The following is a 23365-nucleotide window of genomic DNA, read 5'->3' as shown; positions in this document are numbered from 1 at the left end:
TCACACGACCGGAAATTTATCATCCCTCCGCGGGCGTTCTGGGAGTTGCAGTTTTCTGTCCTGTTGATGTCAATGGCAGAAGCCGGAAAAAACTACAAATTTGTGTATCATCTAGGAAATACAAGAAATTAATTTATCGTTCCAAATTTATGTATTTATTTATACATAATAGTATGCGAGATTATATATATATATATATTTAAATAAGGAATTTGAAGGACAGTTTTTTTTAATCAGAAGGTGCGGATTACTTCCGGTGGGGAAGGGAAGTGACGCGACGGCAGCAATGGAGGAGAGGTTTTGTCCAGGTTTGTGGGGCTGAGGTGGGGAAGGAGAGGAGATGGGGGAGAGATCGGGGATCACACCTGGGTCTGGGGACAAGGCCAGAGGTTTAAAGAGGGTGGGGGCTTGGAAACTCCCGCTCACCTGCGGCTCGGAGTGAAGCGGGTTCAGTGGCCGAAGCTGGGCCTGTAAGCGGTAACCAGGGGCAACCGAGCCCGGGGTTCGGGGGGAGAGATAAGGCCTGAGCCCCACTTTAGGACAACAAGGCCTTGTTTTGGGGAAAGATCTGACACCCCCGTCATCCCGGGAATGGCTGGATGTATTCCTGGAGGTTTCATCATGTGGCCTCCCGCCTCAGTCTCCTCCATTTCCAACATTTCTCTAACTACAAAAATTTTCAAGAAATATGAACAAAAACATCATTTTTTAAATATCCCTGTGATTTTTATCCTGGGGCGCTCACAGCACACTCCAGGAATTTAAACTTTATTTTCTGGAGACTCCAGGTTAATCCTAGAGCACCGGCAACACTAATCTTAGGGCATTTGATCCCTGCTGTGGGAGAGGAACTAATACCCCACCTGGGCTAGCTGGAAGCAACAAGGCCAGTATAGGGAAAGGGGTTGATAACTGCACCCAGGGTAACGATGCACTGTTTTCGTGACAGTCTGATACTTTGTCCCCCACCCCCTCGTGCAAAAAGGCCCTAGTATGAGGGGGGGACTCATACTCCTACCTCATAATGAGGTAGGAGTATGCTTGGTAAATGGGTAAAGGATCTGACACCTCCATCTGTCTTCTCAGAGCAACACCTTCTGACATTGAATGAGATCCCAGCTCTTAATCAGATTTAAAGAATCACTGCAAATGGTGGAGATCTAAAATAAATGCAAAAACCCCTGGGAACTCACAACTATCAGCATCTGACTGATTAACTTTATGGCACTTGTTTTCTCATGCTGACAAATCTGTTGTGCCTATAGAAAATGTTTTGTCATTATTTCTTGATAAAATTCTTTGTGCATATGTGTGTGGTAGATGTTTGTTCTCTTTAAGTTTGAACCTTCCTCCCTGTGGCTCTGTTCAACAACCATCTTATTGATGCAATCTTATTGACTTCTATTAAGACATAGGTTTGAGTTATATTAAATGTAAATAAAAATCCACTATGGTCTCTGTTGTCAAACTGCATGTTCACTACTGCAGTGAAAGGTTCCTTCTGCTAAAATAGTTGCTATCATCCATTGCTGTTAATAATATTCAGCCCATATAGTTATTTTTCAAATTAGTAAACCACATTGTCCACAGGTTTATTTCTTTTGGAATCATTGTATGACGTGAATTACTTGCCTTAATCTCTTTAAATTATACCCACTGCCCAGTGATCATCTTCCATGGACAGACTTGGATGTGCAGAAATTTCCCATGTTTAAACATACTGTATTAATTGTAAGCCTTTGGAACACTGATAGAAACAGCAGACTTGCAGGTCTTGCTGATGCTGCTGATCTGTTCTTCATTGTGTGTTTATACAGCTGTAAATTGCTTCTCCAGGCACAACACAAGTTTGGAAGGTCAGAACCAATAACTATTGCTGCTGAATAACTATTACAGTTCAAATGGACACAGCTTGACAATTTAGGCTGACTTACATTCGCTATCACAAAGAGCAGTTGAGTGGATAGTCTTGTTGCATTTAAGGGGAAGCTAGATAAACACATGTGAGAGAAAAGAATAGAAGGGTATGGTGAATAGGGTGAGATGAAGAGGGGTGAGTGGAGGCTCGTGTGGAGCATAAACTGGCATGGACCACTTAGGCTGAATGACTTGTTTGTGTGCTGTACTTGCTATGCAATTTATTTAAAAAAAAAGCTGTGTCACTAAACAACCAGCTGATCTCGTTTGTACCTGTAGAACATCCTGCTAAGTCAGTGACCCTGGCTAGTTTCTTCTGATTGTAATTGGTAACAGTAGCAGAGTAGGAAATGACCTCCTGTGCTTTTGATTAACACTGATTAAAAAGTGGGGAAATGGAATTATAAAAATCACATTGGTTGGATTTAGAAATGGAATCTCTATAATTAGAAGCCCAGGGATATTTTGATTGCAGTGGATGTAGTAATATGGGGAAGTACGGTGGCCATTTTTTGTTGAATTTATATGAATTCAGATGGAGAGTCATCTACCCGAAATCTCAAATTAATGAAATTGTTGATGCCTACCATTCATTTTTACCTGAGAAAGCAGTTTTTAAAAATATTCTTTCATGGGTTTTGGGCATCACTGGCAAGACCAGAATTTGTTGCCCATCTGCTGCAAGACTTTGTGCACAATGATGTAGCTAAAAGGAAAAAAATAGTCTCATATCTGCTGATTCCACTTTAAAATAAATTCAGGAAAATTATCTTTTTTTAGATCAAACCTTCCCTTGAACAGGTGCGTGCCTCATGTGGTTGCTTCATTATTAGCTTGCTCTGTGTATCCAATGCCATTTCGGTGTAAAGTAGCTCCAGATCAACTTTCAAACTAGTCCAGCATGACCATCCCCCCAACTACACCAAGCACTTTAATGTTGATGACCTCAGGGAACAGTCTAGAAGCAAGGAGACTGGTGGGCTGTCTGTAAGGTTAAAAATTCCAATTTCTTCAAAAAAAGCATGGATAGTTTTTCTTAGAATAGATTTTTTTAACTACATATAACGGGAGTGCTTTAAATGGAAAGCAACCTTAAGATTTCCCTTCTCCCTCTTTATATCAAACGAAAGAAGTGATTGAGGTTTTGGACAAAGTTATTGTACTTCTCCTTAGATCAGCAAAGGCTAAGAGGAGATTTGATAGAGGTGTTTGAAATCATGAATGGTTTAGTCGAGGAAATATGGAGGGTCTATCCAATGGTTGAAGTGTTGATAACCAAAGGGCACAGGCTTGAAAGTAATTGGCAAAAGAGCCAGAGGTTTCAGGAGGAAAATCATTTTTATGCAACTAGTGGTTAGGATAGTGCTTCAGGGTGGTGAAAACAGATTCAATAATAACAGGATTACTCTTTGAAGGAGCTGACACAGACTCGATATTCTGAATTGTCTCCTTCCATGTTGTACTATTCTGTGATATATGGTTAACCACTACTTGCGGTTCCCGATCATTAAAAGAAGATATGTACTGAATGATCTTCCAAAAATTCATACTCTATTACTAGGGAAAATGTGAAGTTTTGTGTCTTGAATGCTGTTCTTCCTTCCCTTTCCCATTCCTATTCCTAGTTTAAGAACGTTCCAGGCTGTTGAACGGTATCTATAGTATGGTTTGTTCTAGCTTAATCTTGAGTAGAAAGTGATAATAGTATTTGCCTTGAAAGCAAAATGCAAGTACTCACTGCTGCTCATGTTTTCTGGTGCATCCTTTCACCACAGAACCTGACTAACTGCTCTTTGATCTTATCAGGTGAGTAAGTATAAAGTGGGGCAATGAGGTGTGGGGAGGTGCTGGTGAGGAGAACCTCACTGACTCTCTGTTTGACATCAGGAGACCAAACCCATACTTGGGACATCCTGTTCTGATACCCTTAACAAGGGTTTTTGTGAGAAGGGATGTTGGATTGGAGTCCACTCTCAATGAACCACAGAGATGCCCCACGTCTGAAGTGATCCTGATGCTTTTTAATACCTTGCATGTTAAGGTGCTTGTTTTGAATTCACAGAACTTCCTCTTCACTTTCATTCCTGATACTGTAATGTCCCCTTCCACCTTAGCCAAGGGGGAGTGGTTTTAACCAGAACATCCTTTCCTTTTCTTCAGCTGTGGAGGGTGGTCCTGTGGCAGCCTTGCTTGTTTTTATTTCACATGGATTTCCTTGCACATTCTTACGTCCCCCCCTATTTTCTTTCTATTTCTTATGCTTCTCAGACATCTTTACAGATGCAGCAAGGGGCATGGTTTTCAGTCAGTCATCTCTGCATAGTAGTGCATTTTCCTTCATGATAAAGGGGTCTGACCTGTTCCTGACTTGCATTATTACTATTGCTGCTGAACAATGTGATCTTAGTAATTCCTAAATTTGATTTTGTTTTTCAGTTCTGATTCAAACAAATTACATTTAAGAGTTGGACTGAATGTGGGTAATTCATTCTTCCTTTGTCCTTGAGGACAACAATGTTTGCCAAATGGTCACAGCTTCTCCTTTGTGATACCATGTTTTAATACCCTTGAGGAATCATTTCTCTGTATTGTTTTCCTGCTCCTACGCCATACGCTATGTTTCAGGCCTCTGCTTTTCTTCCATTGGGAGGCTGAACTTAGCTGTTCTCATTCTGGTGCATCCAATTATTCCATATCTAGGAAGGTTGACCATCTGCTGTAGCAAGAGAACTGGCAGCTTCCAAGTTAGCAACATCCTGTAAAGCTGGTGGGATTACAAGGGGTCACCCTAGAAATGTTTCAGGTCCTATGCACATGACTTCCTCGGAAAAATACCAAAGAACATTTTGTAATTGTGAGAGCAACGATTGGGATTGCACACAAATGGGAGAGGCAAACTGCTGTTACAAAAGAAGCCTCCATCTAGATACACTCACGATATCATGGATGTCCATGTGTACTGTTGATACTGTACACAAATTGACTGCCACATTACCCACATTACAATGACTGCTCATCAAAAATGCTTCATTGGCTGCAAAACGCAATGGGATGTCCTGAAGTCATAATAGGTGCTATAGAAATGAATCTTTCTTTAATTATCAGCAATATATGCAAAACACAACTGGTCTCATAGTCATCTCTGAGCAGAATAAATTCACTTCTCCACGTATTCTCACTGAATGTTCTACCTGCACACCACCAGTGTAATTTTTCGAAGGGCTACATTGAAGATTGTTATCCGCACAGACTCACCTACATTCATTTGAGCTGCCATTTTGAAAATGTGATTTACAAATGGCAAAAAGTTAGATTCACATTTTTGTCTTGGTGCCAATCAGAATGTGTTACTGAAGTGGTGAAAGGTGGCACCTTTTTTCCAACATTGGTGCCAGTCCACATAGGATATTTCCTACTGGAATTTTATGTTTTGAACTTGTCTTGCATAATGTAAGTGTTGCTTATATTTCCATGTCCCCTTGAAAGCCTTATCTGACTTTCCTGCTGAGTCAGCAGAGACTTCTTGAAGACCGGAAACATCATTGGGGACAAAAGGCTTTGGAATATTTTACAAAATCATGAACCATTCAAAAATTCTTATCCTTCGTTTGTCTGTAAGGGCTGGTTTGGATGGTGGCTCTTTAGGCAGCTACATCTTCAGCTTTTAGCCAAATGATAAATTAAGCCACATCAATGTGTTGGACATGAAGCCACATGAACTTGCAGCTCCTCATATAAACCTTCACAGTGCTGCCTTTTGTGAGTCATAAAGGAGAAAATAATTAGCTATGGAATCTGCGCTGCTGAATTTGGTTCTAGGTGAGTGGATTACAAATGGCCAGTGTATCTTGGCTAGTATGATCCAAAATACCTATGTCTAAAATTGGCTTTTTTCAAGCTGTTTTCCTCTACTTGAGCAAATGGGTTCATGTCAGGGCATTTCATACCTCCATTCACCATACATCCTCAAGCCCAGTGGACAAAAGATGTGAGGCTCTCTCATTGTTTAGTATCTTGAGGAAGACACTGCACATCTCCCTTGATAGGACAAATGGTTCCTGTTTTTCTTACTTGCATCTCTTGGATTATGTTGGATTTCCCAAAAGCAGTTAGTCAGGTGCATTTTGTGGTTTAAAAACCCATCATGTCTTTCTGATCTTTGTGGCGTTATCAGCATGCCCAAGTGATCTCTAATACATTAGCTTTTACATGAAATATAGATTACAACTTTTTAAAACATTGTTTCAATTTTAATAAAAGAAAAGCTAAACACTTTTTTTCTTCCTTTCTTCCCCCCTCTGCCATTGAAGAAATGCTCAACTATGCACCCAGGCGATATCCCAGGGAATCTTATGAAGAAAATACACAATACGATGGCCTTCCCTATGGTGACTATGAATCTCCATCTCACAGATCGGAGAGATGGAGGAATATATCCAGTCAGGCAGAAATGCCTTCCGAAGATAATAGAAGATATTATGATGATGCTTCCTATTCTGCTTCAGGAAGAGAGAATTACTTGGAGCACCATGAGAGAGATGATCACCATTCACAGTATAACGAATTAAGGAGCCCCATTGAACCCGGTGGGAATCCAGGGTTATTTGGAAGACAAGCAAATTCCAATGACAGTCCTACCAGGAGAGGATCCAGCATCTACAGAAGATCAGTGAGCCCTATTGAGTCTAGAGATCGGTCAGGATCATACAGAAGGCAAACAAGCCCAAATAATTGGCAGTCTCGGAGTCCAATGCATGACTCAAGAGATTATCAATTCTATAGGAGATCCCAAAGTCCTAATGGCAGAGATGGTCAAAGTTTATACAATAGGTCCCAAAACCCTGTTGATAAAACAGGACACTCAGAATCTCACAGGAGATCCTGGAGCCCTGGTCATGAGTCCAGGGATCAAGGATCTAACCCTAGATCTAGGAGTCCTGTTAAGGCACCTGATGCAGAGTTATACAAGTTATTAAGTAATGTTATTGATAATGCTCGGCGTATGGCGGCTAGTAAGAATGATCCCTCTCACACATCCTGGAGAGACCCATCCAGGGACTGCTCTCAAATGGATTCTTCCATTTACCAGACCACTACACCTACAGATGGGTTCCATGTAGCAGAGGATTATAACCCTCGCTTGAACCAGCACAGTTCTATTCATAAAAACACAGAAGTTTCCAGAAGGGGTCATTCTTTTTCTAAAGTGCCTCCTAAAAATACAAGAGGGCCTTTGCTTAAGCGTCCAAAGGTTCAAGGGCGACAAGGCCTTCTAGGCAGAGCCCCTGGCCTTCTGGGGACAGCCCCTGGCCTTCTCGGGGTAGCCCCTGGCCTTCTAGGGACTGCCCCTGGCCTTCTAGGGACCGCCCCTGGTCTTCTAGGAACCGCCCCTGGTCTCCTAGGGACAGCCCCTGCTGGTTTAGTGGGGCCTTCTGTGTCCAGCATGCCAGTGACCACCTACAAAAATGTTTCCACAGACTCTTCTGCTCATTTGCATCCATTGGGGAATATATCTGCTCTAGGTAGTCAAATGGAACTGGGACAGCAAATAATAAAATGGGCTGGTTTTCATAGTGTTGCTGTTGACCGTTCCATAAATAAATTTGACCCCAACACAGATACCTATTCTAAGGTAGCAACGGCCTTCCAGTGCTTGATGGCAAAGCAACATCAGGATATCTGTGATTCGACATTAGTGGCACATTTAGGCCTCACATACCCTGTGATAGATAACTCTTTTGTGTCTCTATTGATAAGGAAGAAAGTCATTGCAAGTAGGTTAGAGTTGGATGATATTATGCAGAAAGAAGAATCTCTTTTACAAGAGATACAGAGCAAGCTGCTGGAATGCATAGGTCCACTTCTTGTAGCAAGCAGTAACCATGAGCTAAGCTCTAAGTCGCAAAGCTCACAGACCCCTGACAACGTTGCCAGTGAGCTAGAGCAGGCGATCATTGCTTGCCGCCAATCAATGGTGTTCATTGGGCAAATCTTTGCTTTTGTCAGCGAAGAAAGAAGGAGAAATCTGTTGGAGAAGACCGGGCTGATCTCAGTGGCTCCTAAGTACGATTATTTTATGAATCTGGAAAGCAATCAGCTGTTTGGGAACAAATACACAAATGAGCTGAAGAACCGAGTGGAGCAAATCTACCTCCCCCCATTATATAGCCAGGTTTCTTGTTCCAGTAAGTTCATGACAAAAGCGGAGGAACAATCAAAGAATGATGCAGCAATCAAGCCCTCAAAAAGTAAGTGCTCAAATCAATCTCTGAATTTATAATGATGCATAGATTGAATTAAATTTGAGATTACATTATATTCTAGCTGTTACTAAAAGTCTCTATTGGTGATATTTTGAATCTGCCATTATTGAAAGGTTAAATATGATTTTATTAAAATACATTGATGTCAATGAATTGAAGTTTCATCCCTTCTTTGCCCAGTTGCTGGCCTGGCTGGGACTTAGTGCCTCCAGCAGTTGGCTGCATTGACACTTTTTCAGTGATCTGGGAATGGGTCTTGCACCTGCTGTCTTGGTAGCAGAAGCCCGAATGCCTTGCCGAGGAGCAAGATTGCTGTTTCAATTTAGCTCCAAACACAAGGAAAGTTGGAACATTTCCTTTCCAATTTCCACTGTCTTGGCTTTGCTGTTTTGAGATTCCAATGTAACCTCCTGTTAGCTCACCTCCTTTCACAGAGATGGCTTGAACTATTGTGTTTTTTTAAGTTTCCTCTTTGGCAGATGCCAAAGCAAGCATGCAGACTGAGAAAGGTTCTTTAGCACTCACTGATGACAGTGGCATGTGCATGGCAGAGAAAGATACACCATCAGCAGCTGGTGAGAGCATCCACCCCCCAGAAGACACACAGGTCAAGACCATTATTGATAAACTGGCTATGTTTGTAGCAGAGAAGGGCGAAGCAGCAGAGAAAGTAGTCATCCAGTACAAGAAAGAGGACTCCAAATATCGGTAAGGACAACTATAGAATGTAAGACAAAAGCAAAATACCACAGATGTTGGAAATCTGAAACAAAAACAAAAAATGCTGAAAATACTCAGCAGGCGAAACACCACATGTGGAGAGAAAAACAGAATTAGCATTTCAGGTCGTGACCTTTCATCAGAACAGTTCTAATGTTAACTGTTAAAGGGGAGGTGGTGGCATAGTGGTGTTGTCACTGGACAAGTAATCCAGAGACCAAGGATAATGCTCTGGTGACCTGGGTTCGAATCCCACCACGGCAGATGGTGAAATTTGAATTCAATAACAATCTGGAATTGAAAGTCTGATGACCACAAAACCATTACTGATTGTCAGAAAAACCCATCTGGTTCATTAATGCCCTTTAGGGAAAGAAACCTGCCATTCTTACCTGGTCTGGCCTACATGTGCTTCCAGCCCCATAGCAATGTGGTTGACTCTTAAAAGCCCCTTGAACAAGGACAATTAGGGATAGGCAATAAATGCCCACATCCAATGAAATTAAATAAAAGTTAACTGTTTTTCTCTCCACAGGTGCCTCACTTGCTGGGTATTTCTAGCATTTTGTGTAGAACATAATATCAACAGCAGGAGTAAGCCCCTTGAGTCTGCTTCGGCCATTCAGTAAGAATGGCTGAACTTTGACATCAGCTCCACTTTCCTGCCCTTTCCCCACATGTATTGATTCCCTTAGTGCCCAAAATATGCTCAACTAAGCATCCACAGACCCCTCGGGTAGAGAACTCCAAAGGTTCAAAACCTTCTGAGACAAGAGAATCACATAAAGGAAAACAAAAAATGCTGGAAAAACCCAGCAGGTCCGACAGCATCCGTGGAGAGAGAGACAGAGATAATGTTTCGAGTCTATATGACTCTTCTACAGACCTAAAGGGAGGTAGAGATGTGGTGAAATGTATACTGATTAAGAGGGGTGGAACCGGTAAAGCTGGATAGAAAGTCAGTGATAGGTGGAGGCAAAGGAGAGATGGCAAAAGGTGTCATGAACAAAAGGTCAAAGAGTTTTTAATGGTGGTGGTTCTGGCTAAATGAGGTGCTAATGGTGACATTAAGAAAGCAAAATGTGATAATGGCCGGACCAAGGTAAGCACTCTGGAAAGTGATAGATGGCCCTAGTGGGGGTGGGGTGGGGGGAGGGGATGGGGTTAGGAAGAAAGATTGAAAATAGGCTAAAAGCTGGAGATAAAAGAATGAATGAAAATGGAAATACATTTTAAAAATAATACTGAAAATGAGTGGAAAAATAAAAATTAATAAAAATTTTAAAATATATATATGGAAAAAAGGGGGGTGAAAACAAGGGGTGGGGATGGAGGAGAGAGTTCATGGCCTGAAGTTGTTGAACTCAGTGTTAAGTCCGGAAGGCTGTAAAGTGCCTAATCGGAAGATGAGGTGCTGTTCCTCCAGCTTGCGTTGAGCTTCACTGGAACATTGCAGCAGGCCAAGGACGGACGTGTGGGCATGAGAGCAGGATGGGGTGTTGAAATGGCAAGCGACAGGAAGATGTGGTGAAATATATACTGATTAAGGGGAAGGTCTAGGTTATGCTTGCGGACAGGCTGAAGATATGATATCCCTACATCATATCAACAATTTCCAGTACCCTGGCCCTAACTGCCTCCTCTTCACCATAGACGTCCAATCCTGCTGCACCTCCATCCCCCACCAGAATGGTCTGAGGGCTCTCCACTTCTTCCTTGAACAGAGGCCCGAACAATCCCCATCCACCATCACTCTCCTCCGTCTGTCTGAACTTGTTCTCTCACTGAACAATTTCTCCGTAAACTTGTCTCACTTCCTCCAAATAAAAGGTGTGGCAATGGGTACCCGCATGGGTCCCAGTTATGCCGGTCTCTTTTAGCCTATTTTCAATCTTTCTTCCCACCCCTGTCCCCTTCCCTCACCCCACCCCCACTAGGGCCATCTGTCACTTTCCAGAGCATTCACCTTAGTCCAGCCATTATCACATTTTACTTTCTTAATGACACCATTAGCTCTTCATTTAGCCAGTACCACCACCATCAACAACTCTGACTTTTTGTTCATGACCTCTTTTGCCATCTCTCCTTTGCCTCCACCTATCGCTGGCCTTCTATCCAGCTTTACCGGTTCCACCCCCCCCCTTAATCAGTATATATTTCACCACATCTCTACTTCCCTATAGATCAGTAGGAGGGCCATATGGACTCGAAACATTATCTCTGTCTCTCTCTCTCTCTACAGATGCTGTCAGACCTGAGCTTTTCCAGCATTTTTTGTTTTCATTTCAGATTTCCAGCATCTGCAGTATTTTGCCTTTATTTTGGAATCACATAAAGAGTCTTACAAGACTAGATAGGCTAATTTATCCAAATAATTGCCCCCTTTTAATATGAAAAAATAATAATCCTCTTAAAATTTTTCTTGCCAGTTCAGGGGTCTCTCAGAGCCATTCTACTCTGCACCATCAAATAGAGATCATGTATTGAAAATAACGGATCACCATTTGAGTCCAATCTGATAGCCCATCTTCATGGTCGACTAGCTTAATAACATTTATATTTGTATACGAACGCTGTAACAGCCACTTGGGTAAAGTACAAGGCCTGTAGGTATCACAGCAAGAATTATTAGCAGCTTCAGAAGGGGCGGATTAAATTAATGATGTTAGCTATGCCCTGGGTACCAGCATTGGCTGATAGATGTCCGCCCCTTGACTGTAGTTAATGCCTGGCCCAGGGAATAGTGAGGAAGATAGAAAAGGGCGACATCTACTAATTTTTTAAATAAATCTTTATTTTAAAGGTTTTTGCTTGACACAAAAAGCAATGAATACAGGTATTACAAGCATAAAGTGGCACAGTTCTCTAGAGAAAACACCTGCCAGTCAAGCAAACCTGCTGAGAACAAAGGATCAGGGTACAAAGCATCCACAGACAACACAAGTGCACTCCAAAAAGAGTTCCTGATGAAAGTTGAGAATTCAAAAACATGTCCAACTACAGAAAAAGGTAGGGACAACATAACTGCTAATATAACTGTTGCAAGGAAAGGGTTAATCAGAGTGTCATGAAAGTCTATGAAAGAAAAAAATACTTGCATTTATTTAGCACCTTTCAGAACATTCCAAAGCACCTACAGGCAATGAAATATTTTTGAAGTACAGTCAATGCTGTAATGTGGAAAACAAAGCAGTCAATTTGTGCAGAGTAAGTTCCCTTGATAATGACCAGATAATCTGTTTTTTAGTGATCTTAATTGAAGGATGAATTCCGCTAGGACACCCACAGGGAACTCCCTACTCTTCTTCAGAATAGTACTGTGGGATCTTTTACGTCCACCTGAGAGGAGACAGGGCATCGATTTAATGTCTCATTTCTCTCGCTATTGAACTGAAGTATAAGCCTAGAATTTTGTGCTCGTGACCTTTTGAACCCACGACCTGATTCAGAGGCGAGAGTGCTACCACTAAGCCATGGCTGACACAACATTATGTTCTCCTACTATTGATTTATATTGTAGTAATGTTTGATGATAGATATTTTGAAGGGCCTTGGGATGCTTTACTATGTAGAAGGCATTACATAAATGCAGGTTATTGTTGTTGGCCATTAGTTTTTGCCTGTTCAGGGAATTTTAAGTCAGTTTCAAATACAACATTGAATCAGGGCTGACCTGCAGCATGGGTCAGCTTAGTCACCTAATTAAAAGGCCTGTTATTGCATATTGTTTCATCCTTTTCATTAGTTGATCACAATTGCAGGAAGAACACGGGAGAACAAGTTCTGCAAGTGAGAACATCTGGATGTAATCATCTTTAATTAAGGCTTGTTTAGAGGCAGGATATTGACTTCGTACTGAATCAAAAACAATTATAATGAATACACGATGGGAGTGAAGTTATCTACTAAGATAACAAAGTACAGAAGTTGTACTTGTTTTTTATTCGTTCATGGGATGGGGGCATCGCTGGCTAGGCCAGCATTTATTGCCCATTCTTAATTGCCCTTGAGAATTGAGTGGCTTGCTAGGCCACTTCAGAGGGCATTTAAGAATCAGCCACATTGCTGTGAGTCTGGAGTCACATTACGGCTAGACCAGGTAAGGATGATAGATTTCCTTCCCTAAGTGACAGGTTTCGTGGCCATCATTAGACTTTTTTAAATTCCAGATTTTTTTTTTCATTGAATTCAAATTCCACCATATGGAATGGTGGGAATTGAACTTGCATCCCCAGAGTATTATCCTGGGTCTCTGGATTACTAGCCCAGTGACCAAACCGCTATACTAACCCCTCCCACTGCTTAAGTGAAAATAGCTCATTAAGGAAAACCAAAGTTTTTGATCAGGAATAAGTCAGTTCAGTTCTCATTATATGAGGTTGTATTTTAACAATTATAAACATGATGTAATACAGAATTGTGTTACAGAATTGTGTTTATTGTCACATAGAGGGAGGAAGAGAATTGCTGGTTTGTAATAGTATTTGGATTTGTAATTTTCTGAAATACTGAGCTCAAAATTGTGACACCTTTTGAGTCCCTCAACTTAATTAGTAAGGTGATGTTGCAAGTACTGTCTGTTAAATATAAGCTTAATCACTGCTACGTATGCTATATGCTTAATAAATCTTTAATATCCATGTTTAGAATCATCTTGTTTCGAGGAATAAATTATAAATAAGAACCCTGTCCTCTAATGTTGACATGACAGAACTGTAAGCTATAAGACTTTGTTTTCACAGTTGCCTACTCTCTCCAGAAGATGCTCAGTGTCCCTGGGGTATGGTTCCTCAAAAGCTGTATGACCTCTGTGATCTTGCCATGTGGCCACGCTTCACATATTAGCCTACACCAGTGGTGGGCAACCTGCAGCTCGTGGGCCACATGCGGCCCATCAGGGTTCTGAGTGCAGCCCATCAGACATTTTGTTGACTTGCCCACACGCAGGGTTGCCAGATTCTGCTGGTTTCCATCCGCATAGTTTTCTTCCTGTGGTATTACTAAAGTGATGCGCACGCAAAGCAAGGGCACATAAAGTGAGGTGCATGCTGATCGCAGACAACATTGACTGTGAGAGCCGTGTGCTCCCTCTGCGTCCAATCAAAGTGCTGCTACAGTTCAATCAGCATGCCCCACAAATTCTTATTCATGGGATCATGGTTAGTGCACATGCCCGATTTCAATCTTGTGGCCCACTGAGCTGAAGGAGGGCCACTCGTGCGGCCCACTCACTAGCTAGGTTACCTGTCAGTGGCTTGGACAGTGAGTGCCAGTAGGGTGCTAAACTGAACAGTATTTCATGACCAAGACTGATCTTCTATCTGTCTTCTGTACACAATTTGCATTAAGGTTCCAGAACCGCATTGTGGGCTTGCCCATTTCTGATTTGGGGTGAAGTCAGCCAAGGCCTGGGAGCTGGTTGGCCTGCCTTAGTGCAAGTGTAGTGTGCAAGAGGGTCCATGATGAATTAGGTGAGGAAGTGTAGTGAGAATCAACAGCAAGTTGCTGTTCAGCAATTTGTGATTTCTGAAACTTAACATGTTTTTCTTGCAGATGATCCTCTCGGTGACACGAAGACGAGAACCACTGCGGAGAAGCTGGCCAAGTTTGTGGCTGAATGTGGCCCAGAGCTGGAAGAGATTGCCTTTGAAAACAATCGGGATAATCCAACCTTCTGGTAAGGGTACAGACACTGGCTGCTTGCTGGCATATCAGGGATATATCGGTATGGGACAGGGTTATTTTCCACCAGTAAGGGGTATCCTTGCACTGCCCGGCCCAAGAGTGCTTTAGATCAGTTAATCCCAAAGGTAATGTTTACTGTTTCTCAGGTCGGATACACTTCCCGGGAGGGGAAGGGTGGTGGCCATAGGCACTGCATTTTGTATGCTTCTTGTGTGCTCTTATCATCTGGCAGATGGAACAGTGGGGCATTTAATTCCTCACAGCTGGTTTGCTCTCTGTTTTTATTTGGAATTCCTTGAATCTCTTTGGGACATCCTGAAGTTGTGAAAAATGGTTTATAAATGCTAAATTCTTTTTGGATTAGGGTCAGAATCTACAATTTTAATGTGACTCCCCAAAACTGATCAGGAGAGGTAACTGTGTCTTAAAAAAATATATAAAAGGCTTGTGTTCACAACCTCAGGACATTCCAAAGCACTTTCCAGCAACAAAGTCTTCTTGAAGTGTAGTCACTGTTGTAATGTAGGAAATGAAGTGGTCGCTATTGACACAGCAAGATCCCAAAAACGGCAATGTGATAAATGATCAATTTTTAAGCTGTTGTTTGAGGGAGTGCTGCGCCACTGTAGATGCTATCTTTCAGATGAAGCATTAAACTAAGGTCCCTTTTGTCCTCAAGTGGCTATTAAAGATCCCATAGCCAATATTTAGAAGAAAAGCATAGGGGTTCTCCCCAGTATCCTGGCCAATATTTATCCCTTCGTCAATATCACTAAAACAAATTATTTGATCATTATCACATTGCTGTTTGCGCAATCTTGCTGTGTGGAAATTGGCTGCTGAGCCTCCTACATCACCACAGGTAACTACACTTCAAAAGTACTACATTGGCTGTAAAGCACTTTGGAACATCCTGAGGTTTAGTGTGTCGCTGTCCTCTCACAGTGGGCATGTGAGTGCACGTTGGCTGGAGCTTTTCACCATCCTCCTACTCGTAAACTGATGTACTGATTTGTATTTGGGAGGAGACGTGATCACAGTAGTTTCCTTTTTTTTTTGCACCTCTGCAGGTTTCTCTACGATGAGAACAGTTCGTACTTCAAATACTACAAGGAGAAGGTGAAGGAATACAGCAGGATGGTCGAGAAATCCAATACTTCCATAGATCCTGTACCAGAGCCGGCATCCTCGGGGCGTTCCGTTCTTCCCAGAAAACGGAAGGGACTGACATTGAAAGTTGGCATGCTGCCACCCAAAAAACTCCGCCCAAAGGCAACCTCATCACCGGGTAAGCATTGACAAAGTGAAGCCAAACTGTTTCCATTTCATGAAAGATGTATAGATCATTGAGGTTGCTAAACACAGTTGTTACCCCACCTGCCCTTCATTATCTTCCCTAATAGAGGTGCCCTGTCCATTACAGCTAGATAGTAGAAAATTAAAGAAATCAAGCTTTAGTGTGACATAGTGGTTTTTAACTTTCAATTGGTCTATTTAATTTTTTTTAGCAAATTCCCAGCTCAGACCCATAGCTTTTCATGTAAAAAGTGAAATATTCTAGGGAACTTTCTGACAGGTCCCTTGCTCATATCCTGGACTCTAAATCACTTCAGTGCTGCTCTGAAGTGTCAGCCTAAGTTATGTAGGCAAGTCCTGGAGTGGGGTTTGAAACAACCTCCTTCTGGCCCAGATGCAATAATGCTACTCAGCTCAAGCTTGTCACATCTAAAGTTGATCCACATGTATTCAGCATTTGATTGGAGGCCCCTTCACCAAATAGGGTTAGCACTTCAATGTACTTGTTACCCATTTGAGTTTGTCATAGATACCTTTGCAAGTTCAGTAGCAACAATCACTGTGTCTTTTATGGAAGTTGACTCACTGAGCCCTATATCTGCTTGGCAATTGGGGACCTAGAGGTTTAACAAGAAAACCTCCCTGTAATGCTGACACATCTCATGTCCTTTATACGTCTGTTTCTTCAATCTCTCCAAAGACACCAGTTTCACAAAGTAATGAATGCATGATGCTATCTGCCCTACAGTAGATTTATTACTTTCACAGTGTAGCCTCCCTGCATTCTGTCCTACATTCAAGAGCAGAACCAGCTCTTGACTTTTGCAACATTTTGGTTGTCTTCCTCCCTGTGCATTGTCCTGTTTACAAAGCCTCTCTCTGTTCCCCAAAAGCCTGTGTCTCTTTCATAGACAACATAGGTTAAAGGGTTTCCAACGCATTGGTGAGAGATGTTTACCGAAAACTTGTAAATAGTTGTTGTGGCATCTCTGAGAAACAACTTCTGATTAGTATATTTAACTGGCCTAATCTGCATCCCTTTAAAAGGACTGTCCTGGGAAAATTATCCCTTTGGAAGTGAGCCCAAATTTAAAAGTACTTTTTAAGATAACTGGTATCTACAACCTCAGTGAAAAATTATCTAAAAAATAAATTACTAACCCAGAAACATGACTTGTCATTCTGGCTATGTTGCTGTTGCTGTCCTTTTTCTTGTTGCTAAAATCACTAATAAATGTGTGCTGTCATTTCAGTCCGAGAGCTGAAGAGAATTGGCTATGACAGGCCAACATACAAACCGAAGAAAAAAACGGTAAGATTAGGAACCATCATATATGACACGCACTCAAGCCATCTCCACTGCTACATATTCTTCCTAATTATCAGTTCTGTTCCCAACCAGATATTCATTCTGCTGTTTTATTTTAAGACATGAATTCATATATTAATAATTGTTTTCCCTGGGAGTCCATTCCATGCATCCATGTTAGAGTGGATATTTTAAGTGCTTGCTAGTTAAATGCAGGTAAAAAGTTTAAAAAGAAATACCCATATTCTCCCAAACAACCAAAGGTATCAGCCATGGCTCAGTAGGCAGCACACTTTAGCCTCTGAAGGCCATAGCTTCCAGCCCCATTCCAGAGATTTGAGTCCCATAATTCAGTGCTGCACTGTTAAAGGTGTTGTCTTTCAGTTGAGACGTTAAACCAAGACCTTGTCTGCCCTGTCAGGTGGATGCAAAAGATCCCACAGCCATTATTTAAAGAAAAGAGTGGGGGAGTTCTTCCCGGTGTTCTGAAACTAATATTAATCCTCAGTCAACATCACAAAAACTGGTTATTGATTTAATTGCTATTTGCAGGATCTGAGTCAGAAGGTTGTAGGTTCCAGTCCCACTCCTGAGGCTTGAGCACATAATCTAAGCTGACACTCGCAGTGCTGTATTCAGGGAGTTCTCCTGGGTGCCCTGGCCAATATTTATCCCTCCACAACATCACTAATAACAGATAATCTGGTCTTTATCATGGAAAACTCAGCCCTGCTGAGTTTTTCCAGCATTTTTTGTTTTTGTTTCAGATTTCCAGTATCCGCAGTATTTTGCCTTTAGCGATCCAGAGGTTCAGGATAATGCCCTGGGAGCATGGATTCAAATCCCACCATGGCAGCTGGTGAAATTTAAATTCAGTTAATAAAATCTGCAATATAAAAACTAGGCTCATTAACAGTCACCATGAAACCGCCATCGATTGTTGTAAAAACTTGTCTGGTTCACTAATGTCCTGAGGGAAGGAAATCTGCGATCTTTACTTGGTCTGGCCTACATATCTCCATCCTCAGTGATGGGGGAGCCCAGCACATCAGTGCAAAAGATAAGGCTGAAGGACTTGCAACAATCTTCAGCCAGAATTGCCGAGTGGATGATCCATCTCAGCCTCCTTTGGAGGTCCCCAGCATCACCAATGCCAGTCTTCAGCCAATACAATTCACTCCATGTGATATCAAGAAATGGCTGAAGGTACTGGATACTGCAAAGGCTATGGGCCCTGACAATATTCTGGCAATAATAATGAAGACTTGTGCTCTAACAACACTCAAGAAGCTTAACACCAGGACAGAGTAGCCCACTTGATTGGCATCCCTTCCACAAACATTCACTCCCTCCACTACCGAAGCACAGTGGCTGCAGGGTGTACCATCTACATGATTCACTGCAGGAACTCACTAAGGCTCCTAAGGCAACATCTTCCAAACCTACGATCACTATCATCTAGAAGGACAAGGGCAGCAGTCACATAGGAACACCCCCACCTGGGAGTTCCCCTCCAAGCCACTCACCATCCTGACTTAGAAATATATTCCCATCCCTTCACTGTCACTGGGTCAAAATCCTGGAACTCCCTCTCTAACCACACTGTGGGTGTATCAACACATGGACTGCAGCAATTCAAAAAGGCAGCTCACCATCACCTTCTCAAGGGCAATTAGGGATGGGCAATAAATGCTGGCCTAGCCAGCTACACCCACATCCCATGAATTAATGAAAAAAATCATGTGACTCCAGGCCCACAGCAAGGTGGTTGGCTCTTAATTGCCCTCTGACATGGCCTAGTAAGCCACTCAGTCCAAGGGCATTTAAGGATGGGCAACAAACGCTGGCCTTGCCAGTGATGCTCACATCCCATTAAACAATAAAGAAAGCAGCTAACTCAGCACAGCCCAGATTCCAAACCAGGAACCTTCTGACCTGTCAGACTCCGGTCTGCATCAGATAGTTTCCTTAATCCACTGGGCCACTGAAGGCTGCTGACACTGGTTAAGTTGATCCACTGTGAGCAAATAAAAGGTTTATCCTGATCGAATGCTTCTCTTTCAGAAAAATGAGGATATAAATTACACTAAAAACAAGCTGGCGGTGGACAATGTTGGGTACAAGATGCTGCAGAGGATGGGCTGGAAGGATGGAGAGGGTCTGGGCTTAGAAAAACAGGGCATCAGAGACCCTGTTAACAGGTAAGAAACAGGTTGAAGAGGGATTGAGCTAGATTGGATACTGTTGTTTCATGTTTGGATCCTTGTTTCAAACCTAGCCAAAACTCCTGGGATGCAGCTTTGTCTCTCTGCTAGCCATAAGGATCCCAGCACAATCATCACCCTTGTTAATGAGATCAAATATTTGCTATCATGCAGTGCTTCGCTGTGAAATAGGAAACTGGCGTCTTGCACTTCAGTAATGCATGATGGCAAACATACAACATAGACAGGAGCTGTGAAATCACACTGCAATTTGAACTGTATAACACTGGGATACAGTACTGGGGTTACAGGTCTGCCACTGTATAGCACTGAGGTACAATACTGGTGGGGACAGGTCTGTCACCATACAACACTGGGGCACAGTACTGTTGGGGACAGGTCTGTCACTGTATAAAACTGGGGTACAATACTGACGGGGACAGGTCTGTCACTATATAACACTGGGAAACAGTACTGGTGGAGACAAGTCTGTCACTGTATAACACTGGGGTACAGTACTGGTGGAGACAGGTCTGTCTCTGGAGGTGGTAGAGGTGGAACAACTTTATGAATATGTTCAGTATCACACAACTTTAATCTATATGAGCTGCAATTTTTAATGTATTTTTACCAATATACTAATTAAACCCTGTAATAGCACTGTAAACCTTACAGAGTAAACCATTCTCCTCCATAGGGGTGTGACATCTACAGACAGGTCTGGGTTAGGAGTTGGCGTTACTGCAGAAATGGATGAGGCGGATAATGAGTTCGCAACTTTCCGTAAACGGATGATGGTAGCGTTCAGAACCAAGCTGCTGTCTAAATCCTAGGTACAAATGTCATACACTTGCAAAGCTGACCTAATATAATCTGTTGAAAAGCTGAAAAACAACCAAAGTTTATTAGTGGGAGCTTAGTTGTTAAGAATGACTTGTATTTATAAAGCTGATCACAGTTCTTGGGAAAGTCCAAAAGTGCTTAATATGCGTTCATTTACATTAAATTCACAGCACATGGGGAGACAGTGGTGTAGTGGTAATGTCACTGGACTAGTAATCCAGAAGCCCCAGTCTAATCCTCTGGGGACATGGGTTCAAATCCCACCATTCCAGCTAGTGGAATTTGAATTCAATAAATCTGATATATAAAGCTAGTCTCAGGAATAGTGACCATGACCACCATCATTGATTGTTGTAAAAACCCATCTGGTTCACTCATGTCCTTTAGAGAAAGAAATCTGCCATCCTTACCTGGCCTGGCCAACAGATGACTCCAGTGCCCTCTGAAATGGCCGAGCAAGCCACTCAGTTCAAGGGCAATTAGGGATGGGCAACAAAAGCTGGCCTTGCCAGTGAAGCCCACATCCCATGAAAGAAGAAAAAAAACCAGTTCATTCAGCTCAACTGGTATGTATCAATGTTTATGCACCACTTGAGTCTGCTCCTACCCCTCTAATCATAATCTTCTATTTATTTCATCTTCCCCTTAAATTTATCTGTACTATTTGCCTCCGCTGTGGTTGTGAGTTCCACATTCTAATCACTCTATAGGTAAAGAGGTTTCTCATTAATTCTCCATTGGATTGATTGGATATTATAGTGACTATATGGTGGAATGGTAGAGTAGAGTGAAGAAGTTACCTAACCCAGTGTCTGTCCCTTAGACTGAGAGGGGAAAACCAAAACAGGGTTCCCATTCCTGACCACTGTCCAGCAATTCACTGCATGAAGCTACATTTATGTGCAGATAACAGGTGAGCACAGGATCGGGCTCAGCTGTGATGTCCTCTGTGTTTGTGTAGCATGCCAGTCAGTCACTGGGTGAGTCACTGGGGACAGACAATTCTTCCCAAAGGGGCCTGTATCCCTGTGAGAGTCAGTACCTCCAGTGGAGGAGGGGACCGGAACCCCATTGAGACCCAGCGCCCTTAGATTAGGGAAACTGAGTTAGTGGGATAGGGAGGGGTTTGGAATTTATAAACTCCCAGGAAATAATCCCATCTGATTACTTTTGTTTCAGGTTAATTTTGGGCTAGTGATGCTGTGAGTTGCTGGAAAGTGGAGGATGGTCTTCATTGCACAAGCTGAGAGGATTTGAAGCCACAGGAAGTGAAATGACCTGAAAATTCAGAATGCTTAAAATGGAATCTATCCAGAGGATAAATGTATGATGGAGCCCATTATACCTGGTGACTTGTTATACCTAGTAACCTAGTAATTCACGATACTTGGTAACTCACTGACCACAAAACAACAAAATCCAGTGCTCCATTTGGATATTCCAAATTATCCAATCATTCAACTGGAAGCAAATGTTGGTGTATCTCATTGGTCAACCCAGATGTTTACACTTGGTTCTTTTGATGTCAGAAGATGAACTGTTATAGGAAATCTAAAATACACTTGTTTCATTTTCTTTTTTACAATGTGTCTTAACATACTCTCCATTTTAGATGTTTTTCATAGCAGACTAACTAGGCTGCCTGTGTCCTCTCTCTCTTTCTATATATACATATGCACACACACACACGTGTGTGTATATTTATATATACACAACCCAATTTCAGGTAATATTTTGGATTTTGCTGTTGCACACCCTGGTCTTAGGTAAGTATCTGTTTCGACCGCACGGCAGTTCACAGTTGCATCTTCAACAAGTTGCAGGTGGGAGACTGGGTGTCTACCCAAACATACGGTTGGTAGCACAGCATGCTTTCGGACTGCAGATGGAGACTCTCCTTGCACCTTGACCTTTGGGATAATGCAGCCAGCCATAGCCAAACCAAGTATTAATCTAGGGACAGTCTACATCACTTATTTTTGCTTGTGGGCAGAGTATCTCACCATCACAGGCAAAAACAAATACAAAATGGAGCACGTGGAGAGACAGTTATTCAGTTCTTCCAACAGCCAGAAGAAGATGTGTCAAGTGGAGGATCCAATAAGAGGTTAACTGAGTGTTGATATTGACGCTGCAGGGGCAGATTTGTAGTGAAACCGTAAACACATATATAGAACACACGTTTTAGAGCCTCACCACAGATTATGTCTTGCCCTTCACAATGCCAACAATTCCTGCACTGACCCCATTGTCATAAGGTGTGCCCAAAGCCCACTGGGCAATGGCACAGACGTGCAAGGACAATCCTACCAAGGGTGCATTCAAGCACAGAGGGTGCACCGTGGGGATTAGGAGGTGTTCTCATTTAACCACAAGCGTAGCTGTATGGTCTTGGTCAGATGTAAGCAGACAAGAGATGACAGCACGAGACTGAATATGCATCAAGAGCCTAGTAGGGTGACATGCCCTAATGAAAAATTCTTATAGCGCTATGAGTTGTAAAGAGTATTGTAGCGAACGTGCTTGTTCAGATTCCTGTGTTCTGTGCCGTTCTCTTTACTTAGCTATCGTGTTTGTCATGTTATTTATATCAGTAGTCAAACATTGTGAGATTTTGCTGAATTATTTAGTGTTGCTTTACTTAACTTGGTCACCGTGCATGCAGCACGTGGTGTGGTAGAATCATTCACCACTGGCCTCACCTACCCCGCACAGCTGAACTAAAGGTGCCACCTGAATATTATCACCTTTGGTAGTCAATGAGTTAAAGAGAGTGATGGTTTCTTACAGGTGAAAATTTATAATCTGGATATACTGAAAAAAAAAATAAAGCGTGTGTGCTTAAAACTTGCCTCATTGACACACTATGTTGTAATCACATGTTCCTCTGCTTGTAATACAGCAATTTTGTGCAAAACCTGATCTCTTTCTGCAGAGGCTCTTCCTGGCTCAATGCCCCCCTTCCTCCCCAATTTACTGATCTTTCAAACAGGATTCCTGCTGATTGTGACTCTGTCGTGCATGGGGTCACTTGAAGGTTCACTCCCCTCCCAGCATATTGCAACCCAAAGGAAATATTGGGTGCATACTGCAGACACCAAGGCTGCTTATGGAAAGTTCATTTACTC

General features: G+C 42.3%; 1 protein-coding gene across 2 annotated transcripts; it reads left to right on the top strand.

Moving 5' to 3' along the window:
- The first annotated feature begins 251 nt into the window (after positions 1–251).
- LOC121286913 (SURP and G-patch domain-containing protein 2-like) lies at positions 252–23084 on the top strand. Of its 2 annotated transcripts, XM_041204180.1 has the most exons (10): positions 252–308; positions 6228–8165; positions 8645–8888; positions 11704–11909; positions 14454–14577; positions 15656–15873; positions 17135–17193; positions 19255–19391; positions 20092–20227; positions 21417–23084. In XM_041204180.1, the coding sequence occupies exons 1-9, from the start codon at positions 287–289 to the stop codon at positions 20225–20227; spliced, it is 3084 nt and encodes a 1027-aa protein (XP_041060114.1). In that variant the 5' UTR covers positions 252–286; the 3' UTR covers positions 21417–23084. The 2 variants fall into 2 exon arrangements, with proteins under 2 accessions (XP_041060114.1, XP_041060115.1); XM_041204181.1 differs by lacking the exon at positions 20092–20227.
- Positions 23085–23365: the final 281 nt, after the last annotated feature.

The sequence above is a fragment of the Carcharodon carcharias genome, chromosome 14 (assembly GCF_017639515.1).
Source record: "Carcharodon carcharias isolate sCarCar2 chromosome 14, sCarCar2.pri, whole genome shotgun sequence".
Lineage (NCBI taxonomy): Eukaryota > Metazoa > Chordata > Chondrichthyes > Lamniformes > Lamnidae > Carcharodon > Carcharodon carcharias.
The sequence above is the reverse complement of the archived record's forward strand: the minus strand, read 5'-3'. Positions and strand labels throughout refer to the sequence as shown.